The 9,470-nt window shown below is 42.8% G+C and overlaps 1 protein-coding gene across 1 annotated transcript in view; it reads left to right on the forward strand.

The window, feature by feature from the left end:
* Window positions 1–8,856, forward strand: part of Wdfy1 (WD repeat and FYVE domain containing 1) — a 45,338-nt gene extending 36,482 nt beyond the window's left edge. The window contains exons 9-12 of the mRNA XM_005082506.4: window positions 2,111–2,212; window positions 3,557–3,687; window positions 4,915–5,023; window positions 5,689–8,856. Coding sequence (XP_005082563.1) covers window positions 2,111–2,212; window positions 3,557–3,687; window positions 4,915–5,023; window positions 5,689–5,748 — 402 coding nt within the window. The 3' untranslated portion in view covers window positions 5,749–8,856. The remainder of the gene's footprint in view (window positions 1–2,110; window positions 2,213–3,556; window positions 3,688–4,914; window positions 5,024–5,688) is intronic.
* The last annotated feature ends 614 nt before the right edge of the window (window positions 8,857–9,470 follow it).

The raw sequence follows: 9,470 nt of genomic DNA on the forward strand, positions 1-9,470 counted from the left end.
TTCCTGTATAACCGGGGATGACTGTTGGGATTATCTCAGGGGTTTAACCACTCCCATTTCAACACACCTTTCTTTTCCTTTGTACAGTCTTTCAGAAAATGCAGTAAGAAAGTGGGAGCAGCACCCCTCCTTCAAATGACATAATTGTGAGCTGCCATTGTACATGTAGGAAAAGAAAAATATAGTCCTGTCTGTCAAGGTGCTTCCTGTGTGGCAGAGATGGCTTCCTGTTAGTCATCTCTGGAAGAGGGAGGAAGGCAAATTATATCAAAGGAGAAATTACTTTCAGTAGGTACTCATTTTTTCTGACTAAGGAAATGCAGTGCAGAGGTGAGCAGCCTGCTGTCTGTGAGGTCTGACCCTGTCAGGTATCTGTAGAGAGTCCTTAGAGAGGTTTTCCTTAGCCAGGGACCAGAGGAAAAAGCATGGTTCTCCAGTCCGCACTGCTCATCCAGAGTGTCTCTGGAGGTCACCTGTCCATACTGACTGGACCGTTCTAGCCCTACATGGCTGTTAGCTCTGCGTGGCCAGCAGCCCCCTCCCAGAATAGAGCAGCACATTTGCTTCCCTGCCAGATTGTAATCAGGGCTGTTCCTTTTTGGAAGTGAGTATATGAAGTATGTACAAGTAACAGTAGTTTTGGGGAATGTGTAAGCAAGCAGACTTTAGAATGTGTAACACTGTAGGTATCCGTAGCAGCTAGTGGCCGCAATAAAGCAGGATTATTCTTGCATTCTCTTTGTTGAGATTAAGATGGAACCAGGATGTAGAGAAGAGATAGACCAATCATAATGCTTAGTTAATAACCTCTCTTCTGAGCTGAGGATGGTAGAGCGTTTGCCTGGTGTGGGTGCTAGGCCCTGACTCACCATCTCCCCTCGTTGTGCTCTCTTTCTTGAGTCAGGGTCCTGTGTGACCCACACCAGCCTGAGAGTCTGTGTAGCCTAAGCATGACCTTGACTTCTGGGTCTTCCTTGGCTTCACTGCCTGAGCACTGGAATAGAGGCATGCACCACCACACCATCTTCTTCAGTGCTGGGGATCAACGAGGGTTGCTTCCATCCCCGGCAAGCACTCAACATTGTCCTGGGCTCTGCTTAGTTCTTCTCAGTGCAAACAACCTTTTTTCTCCTCAGACAATACTCACAGAGCCAAGTGGCTCACAATAACTCAGGGTTTAATGCCAACTTCGCAGTATTCTTACTATTAAGAAAATGAAATTACGGATTTTCTAGTATTAAAATTTGTTCTAAAACACATGTCTGTTTCTGCACTGATTATAGTTTGCTATCTCAAGGTATTAGAGGCATATGTTTTCTTCCCTTGTGCTCAGTCTTAATCCATGACTCTCTGAGGCCGGAGCTTAGCTGTCATTCTCCAGTACCATGTTTTGAGACCCCACAAAACATCACTGAGAAGGGCTGTGTGGCAAGTGGCAGTATGTGATGGTAACGTGCCCCTTGGTCAGTGTGGGGGAAGGGAATACCAGAATTCACAGTTTAGTGAGGGCACAGGATTCATATGAGGAGTGGACCTGTTCCTGAGGGTTGGGCAGGATGGGAGGGGTGGTGAGTCTGTGTGCCGTGATACCCACATAGAACAACTAGAAGTTTCTATTTTGTTCACCTATTGTAAAGTGGCCTATAAACATTTCCAAGAGGTAGTTCAGGTTGTGCAAGATATGGGCTTTTATTCAATTGAATATAGATAACTTTAGCATAAAAAAGAAATATGTAAGACAATCATTAAAGATTCAAATTATTCTCTTTATTTGTAGGTTACAATTTGAACACTCTATAAGCATTGATAAAATTGTCATGATTAGTCAAAATACAAGCATGAGTCAGGTGTGGTGGTATACACCTATGATTGTAGCACTTGAGAGGCTGAGGCAGGAGGTTTCCTACAAGTTCCAGGCCGGTCAGACTATATAGTGAGATTGTCTCCTAAAACCAACCAAGCATACAAACAGCAACAACAACAAAAATCTCCATACCATGGTATTGGCCATGGCAACCTCAGCTAAAGAACATTGTGGAAATTAAAGAAATATTAACTCTAGAAAGTTCTAGAAGTCTGTACTGACATCTGAACTCTGTACTGTCCCTAGGCTCCCCAGTGGTTGGAAAGTGATTCCTGTCAGAAGTGTGAGCAGCCCTTCTTCTGGAACATAAAGCAAATGTGGGACACGAAGACGCTGGGGTTGAGACAGGTCAGTAGCTGTGTTTACTCATCCTGTAAGGGTTTTGCATCTCCTCATTCTTATCGTTAATTTGAAGGTTTAGAAAATCATACTATGTTCTTACAAATATGGTCAATTCCTCTGCTGTTTTATATCACTGCCGTGTGACTGATAATGAGCATAGCCTGTCCTGGGGCTGATGAGACCCCTTCCCTAACTGCTCCTCTGCTTATCCTGCATTGGAAAGCTAGGGATGCCCAGAGAAGCTGCAGAATCTGTTGTGAAACTGGAAATTGCTTGCATTTGGCACTGTTTTCTACTAAAATCAGCATTTCATACTAGCCAGGAATAAAATTAGAAAAATGAAGAAGTTCAGTGATAGCCTTAAGCTGTCATTAACAGGTAAGTAACAGCCCTCCCCAGGGCACTCTCCGACCCTCTGACTAGCTCTGATTAGCATCAGTTCATTCTGGGTTGTGCCAGTATAAATATTCCTGGAACATCTTCATTGAGACTTTCCCAAATCTCTCTTACACTTTTTTATATTAAGAAACATGCCTAAATCCTGCAATGGAATGCATTCCTGCACTGCCTCGAAGGTGGTCGCTCACTCAGGCCGAATGTGAATTTGGGCAGCTAAGTGAGAGTGCTGGTGATGAGGGATTAGCCTAGCGTTTGTGTGTGTTACTAACATTGCCTTGCTTTCACGCAAAGAACTGCCCCCAAGGCCCTGTCTGGACTGGCAGCCTATGCTGGGCCTCTTTTATTTCTTACCACCCTGAAACACTGAAAAGGCCAAGTCTGCAGGATGCTTGTGTTGTAAATAGTACATTATTGTTGGTGAAGTATTCCTTCTGAAGAAAACACTGAGGGGTGAACTTTACTGTTATGCATTAATAATAGGAGAGAGAGAAATGGCCACTGAAGGGTTAGTGGTTAAAATCTGTTATGGTCAGTAATAATGAAGGAGTTGTTTTGGAATGTTCTGGAGGCTTATTTCCTGAATCAGACTTTGAAAGGGCAAAAAGAACATTATTCCCTGGTATGGATTATTTAAAACTTACTTTAATGGAGGAATAGATTTTCCTCCCCAGAATCTCCAGCGATTGAGTTCCTAAAAGAGCTTGAGTTTGGTTTGAATGTTGCTGCTTATTGTAGACCAGGCACTGTGAAACAACAGACCCAGCTGTTGTCTAGCAAGCAAGGAAGGTTTTTTTGCTGTTTTATTTTTGGAAACCCTTGCCATTTGATAAACTTGAGTGTATGAGTGTCATCTGATGATACAGGGAATGTTGGGGGTGTAACAAGTGTATTCCTCCTTGGCCCTATTTCCTGTGAATCAAAGCTAACTCCTGTCTCCCTCCACCTTGGAAGCATCACTGCAGAAAATGTGGGCAGGCCGTCTGCGGGAAGTGCAGCAGCAAGAGATCCAGTTACCCAGTCATGGGCTTCGAGTTCCAGGTCCGAGTTTGTGATTCCTGTTATGACTCCATCAAAGATGAAGAGTGAGTCCCTGCTGCTGTCTGTCTTACTGTGTCCCACCCCCCTCCGTTTGATGGGCATCTGAATGTGAGCAGCCTGAGGAAGGGTCTAGATTTCTACCCATGTGCTTATCTCTTCGGAGTGTCATAAACCATTTCTGTTTGTTTGTTTTTAATTACATTTGTTTTATTCATGGGTTGGGCATGTGTGTGTCACAGCTTGGGTGTGAAGGTTCGAGGACAGCTTCCACCATATGGTTCCTAAGAATCTCTCCTTTCACCATATGGTTCCTAAGAACCAAACTGGTAGGAAAAATGCCATAACTTGCCAAACCATCTTGCTATTCCTTGTAAACCTTTGTTGAAGAGAAGCTCCTGCACGAGGCTTGTGACTTTGGGGCTACTAGTGTTTATCTCAAGCTGCTCCACTGTCTGGAACAGTTTTTTTGCTTTGTTTGTTTGTTTTTTGAGTACCGTGGGGGTGGCTAGGAGTAGTCTAGCTACTGGGGCCTATTTCAGAGGGCTCAGTGTAGAGACATGTTCTTGTGTAAGGAGACAGCAGTGGTTGAGCTAGCTGACCTTTGTCCCCTCATACAAATTTAGTTACAAAGAAGACTATAAAGATCTGTGTCTTTCTTCAAATATTAAATAACTTCACCAGACATGCCCTGATATGAGTAGATCCTTTAGGAGAAAAGTCACCACTGTCTTTCCTTTCTCCTGGAGCCATGGCTGCAGCAGCAGAGGCCTGCGTCCCTGCTCATGATGGTCAGTAAATTAATGGGAGAGAGTGATGCTATTGACTACAGAGCTGAGTGCTGCCTCATGGCTCATCCAGTTGGCAGAGGTTCAGGGGCATTTCTTACTAATGAATTTTGCCCAGTCTCCACCAGAGCTATTCTTTTTTCGTGTTATAGGCTCATGTTTTTTTATGTTCATATGCCAGTCTTTCCAATGAAAACAACCAGTTATTTTTAGACTGAGTATATTAACCCCTTCTCCACCTCTTTGAGGTTCTGGCACTGGAACCAGAGCCTAATTCTAGGCACACCTTCTACCATTGAGCTATACTCAGGCCTTATGAAACCTTTTGTACAGACAGCCTTGCTATTATTTTTCTGTACTCTTTTAATTGTAAAACCGTTGCTATTTTTTTGAAGTTAATGTTAACATCCTATCTTACTAAAGGATCACTTCTCTTTTAGCTCTGGGTTCGGTCAGTACATTTCATTGATCCTTTCTCTTTGTTAGTCGGACTTCTCTAGCAACATTTCATGAAGGAAAACATAACATTTCCCATATGTCCATGGACATTGCAAGGGGACTGATGGTGACCTGTGGAACAGATCGTGTTGTAAAGGTAAGCTGGCCTGGTAGCATCTCACTTGAGAGAGAGCCATCCTTAAGGTGTGAATGGGCTTCAAGACATTTCTAAAGCCATTGCCAGTTGCCTTTGCTTTTTAGAACCAGCTGACTACTGCTCAAAGTCCCGAGTGACTGAGCAGACATTTGTGATTTCCTACATCTTGAAGGGGATGTTTGGTCATGATGGTGATGTCCAGGTGCCTCTCAGGTTCTGTGGGTTCTGAACTGGCCTCAAGGTTTCCCTCCCATCTGGCTTGGGTCTTTGCCAATCCTTGTCTACAGACAGCCTTTCCTTTCTTCTTGGCTAATGTTCCTGTACATCCTCTCCTATTTGTGAGAAATAATCACATGTTTTTTTAAATTAAACTCTAGATCACAAACAGAAGTTGAAAATAACTATTGTATACTTAGTTGAGTTGTGAAATATTTTATTTTCTTAGACATTATAGTAAAACATTACTATATTGTTTTCAGGTTTCAAGATGCTACTTAGAAGTGGTTTTGTTTTGTTTTCAGTGTAGTTAGTGAACTATATTGCTTTGCTTGTGTATAAGTCTTAAGGAGGTTTCTCTAGCCAAAAAAGGCAAGTCTGTCAATGCTGACTCTTAAGATGAGACCCCATGATGGTAAGTGTGCCTTCTCTGTGTGCTTCCCTTGTAGATATGGGATATGACTCCTGTGGTGGGCTGCAGTCTGGCAACTGGATTTTCTCCACACTGATCCTGGATATCAGCTACACTTGGCGTATGCACAGCGACCTCCATGAAACAAAACCCTTTCATGTAGCTCAACAGCCACTGTCATGTAAATGGACAGTAACCACCTAAGCAACAAATCAACATTTTTAAAAAGAAAAATATATATAAAAAGTATGTTTTGGGGTACTTGTGGAAATTATCTGTGGGGACTAACACCTAAAAGGTCTGTTCATAATGGTCTCCTAAGGAATGGTATTTCCTCAGCAAAACTGCCTCAAGAACATTGAACCAATGGGTAAGAGGATTAATCCATCAAATGAAGGTTTCAGAGGGGAAATTTTTAACAAAAAAGGTGAATGCTTAGAACGCAAACCTGTGAGCACACATGGAGTCTACTGAGAGGGTCCTTGGAGGCCCCTGAGGATCCTCTGCTATCCAAGTAGGAGTTGGAGGAAGGGTTGTCTCCTTCTTCAGGGGAGTTGGTAGGGTGTAAGAACCCCGAGCTTCCTCCCTACAGGCTGGCCGTTCGTGAATGTTCTCCACAGTGAGTTGCTGATACACAACTTCCAGGTACCTCTTCCCATCAGGTTGAGCCATATCTGCTCTTGGATGTGGCTCACTGCAGTTGTCTCTCTCCCAGCCAGTGTCCCATGGGTGAACCTCAGCCCACATTTGCCCCCTTCTCCCAGACCTGCTCTGTGGACAAAGCCTTTTTATGGTGCTGTTGTAAAAGCCTCCTGACATGTTTTTCCTCATTGCTAGTCATGACCCATGGCAAACCCAGCTACCAGCATGGTGGTGATGAATGCCATCAGCCTGGTCCATGCAACAGCCAGTCCTGCTAACAGATACATTTGTCTGCAGTCCCAAAAACAGCCCCTGTGATACAGTAGCAATTTATGCCCCTTAGAAAAAAGTACTCTGAAGCTTTTATAGTGTATTATGTTGTAGTTGTGACTAGTTGTTGTTCATGTTTCATAGGAAGAAATTGGTGGCTGATTGCTAAAATTATCAGTCAAGTCTTGTGTAGTAATCCCTAACTTGTAAACACGTCTCATATTTGGGAAAACTGATGTACAAAATGCATTTTCACCAGATTGCCGGGTGAGGAGCAGAAGCAGGATGGAAAGTCTGCAGAGACTGTTCAGATGTCTCCGTACATTTGTGTTAACAGTAGCACATGAACTATTCCAGCAGAAGTGTGGGAGCTGGAAAAGGCTGAATAATGAAGGGCCACAGCATCTCTGTGACTCTGGCTAATGGGTATGGACTAAAAATCTCGATGTTGTTCTGTGTTGAATTACATCAAGCGCAGGGCCGTTTGGCCTAAGGGACTAAATAGGTTTTATTAACATGGCTTACAGAGAGGGAAAGTTTACCACAGGCAGTAAAATCAGGGTGCCCCAGTGGCCATGACACAAACAATGAGGAAAGGAAATGCAGTCAGCCGTTCCGGGCCCCAGCCTTGCACTGAGAGCTCTTTGTCTTCAGAAGAAGTACCAAAGGGTTCTGTCGCCCCCTTTGAATTCTTGTCATGGCGCCTTAACTGGTGACCCTTCACTAGGTTCTGCTTATACTCTAGAAGATAGGTATTGCTAACGTGCTTTGGAAAGAGACTGAGTGAAGCTTTGAAACCACAATGTAGAACGTTCTCCTGCTTACTTTAGTTCAGTCCTTGGTTCTGCTTATGCCAAGGGAACTAGAACATGATGGAGTCATTGCCCTGTGGAACAGTGCCGAGCCCTGTGTGGTTTTGTTTTCCTTAAAATGTCTGTAAAATGTGACTTTTGGACATCTGTGGTAGCTTGAACTGAATATACTTTTCAAGCTTTTTTAGTTTGAAAGCTTCTTGGTATTAAAGCCTGTGCAGCATAGAGAGCATGAGGTTGGTTTGAGCTTTCTAAGGGGCCGCTAGGAATCAAAGAAGACATTTATATTTAAGGAAGAATTAGGGCAGGGGACCTTAGGAAGGAATGCAGACTGTTTGAATGCAGTTTGCTCCTCACTTGGGTCTGTGATCACTTCTTTCAAAAGTGTTCGTGTCAGGCTTTTCCTGTGTGTCACGTCAGGTAGCAAATGGGGTCATATTTCTTATAGAGGGTGAAAATTATATCCTCAAGTTTACTGGCTGGTCACATGAGGAAGGCACAGTAAGACTCATGCTTTTTGCCTTATTTGGACTCTGTTGCAAAATGGGTCTCTTAAGATAGTTCCTCAAGTAACAGCTACCGTCTTTTCCATCCCAGAATTCTCGAGCTAATTTGTACAAACAAGGGTCAAGCAGTACAGAATGCTAGAGAAGAGCCTTGACCTTAGATCTAGTGTGTAATAAAGTGATGCAAGTCTTTACTCTCAACATGTTCTTCAATGGTCCTATACTAGATGGTCCCAGTGATAGCAATAGGCCTGTACATTGGTAGAAACCACTTTTTATTCACTAGGTTGTAACTGTTTACTATGTCCTGTACTTCACTTGCTGCCTAGAGGACATCAACAAACACTTGCTCTAGAGTCTGTCACTTTGTTCTCCCTCACAATGATTCATTTTGTTAGCATCTATATTTATTAAACTGTCACAACCAACCCAAATACACAATAAATAAAATAGCAACTCAGACCCAAGAAGATATTTTTGAAAATCAGTGTTTCATGAAAGTACTATTGATATCTCCTCAATGACAAGAATCCAGCTGCTATTAATGAAAATGATCTGCTCATTATAAATGGGAGGCTTAACAAATAAGTAATACATGCTAATTTCTAAAAGTGTCTAATGCTTAATTGTTAATTGTGAGCAAAGTATTGAATGTCTTATCTGTTTTCTGCAGTTTACTATACAGTAACTCTTGAGTAAGTTGAAGTTTAATTATGTAGCAAAATTTCTATCAGAGAACAATTTAAAGTGTTTCTGTAGCCCTTTTTGACTTGGAAAACAAAAGGTGACATTAAGTAATCCAATTTGTCCTTGTACAGCTATGTTTCCCTATAATAATGTGTCCTGTGTATCCCAGAGAGGCTGGAAAATTTTTTTCGTTCTATTTGTGGGTTCGTTTTTGTGGAGCTTTTTTTGTTGGGTTTATTTTTTTTTTTCCTGAGAACATGCATATAATAAAATCTCCCTTGCTTGTTACCATGCTGCTTTATTTGTGTTTGTTCCGTTTGCTCTGGACATAGCACAGGGCATATCTATGTTTGTGTTACACTTGGCATCCCGTGTGCTCTGGGCAAGTTACCGGCATCATCTCTAATATCACCCCTCAAGTTTGTCTTCCATTTGCATTTTCCAGATGGCAAAGTGAAAAAGAGTCCATCTGTCTGTGTATCTGACTTCAAGGCAGGCACCTTCTCCACACAGCTTTTGCATGGCAGGCTAGGAGGGTGGTGTGGTCTCTACCGAAGTCTGGGATACTTTGATGAGTCACCAGTCAGTGTAGCTCAGAATAACTCTCACAGAGCTGAATAGAGAAGAGACATCCTGGTCCCAGCTCTACTTCCGTGCTCACAGCTCAGCCTTGTGAGGTCAGATATGTTGGATCAGACCCAGGCGAACTGAATCATCCGCTAGTGCAGTAAGATATTGGCCTAACTAGTCAATTCCTATGTGTTTCTCAAAACTGGACATCACTGTCTTTCCTCTCTGCATCAAACATTTTTATGATAGAAAAGGACCTGGACATGGTGAAACACCCATAATCCCAACAGTTGGAGGGTATGGACAGAAGGAGCTGAACCACACAGAAAACT

This window comes from Mesocricetus auratus, unplaced genomic scaffold (assembly GCF_017639785.1).
Source record: "Mesocricetus auratus isolate SY011 unplaced genomic scaffold, BCM_Maur_2.0 Super-Scaffold_100010, whole genome shotgun sequence".
In the NCBI taxonomy this organism is placed as follows: Eukaryota; Metazoa; Chordata; class Mammalia; order Rodentia; family Cricetidae; genus Mesocricetus; species Mesocricetus auratus.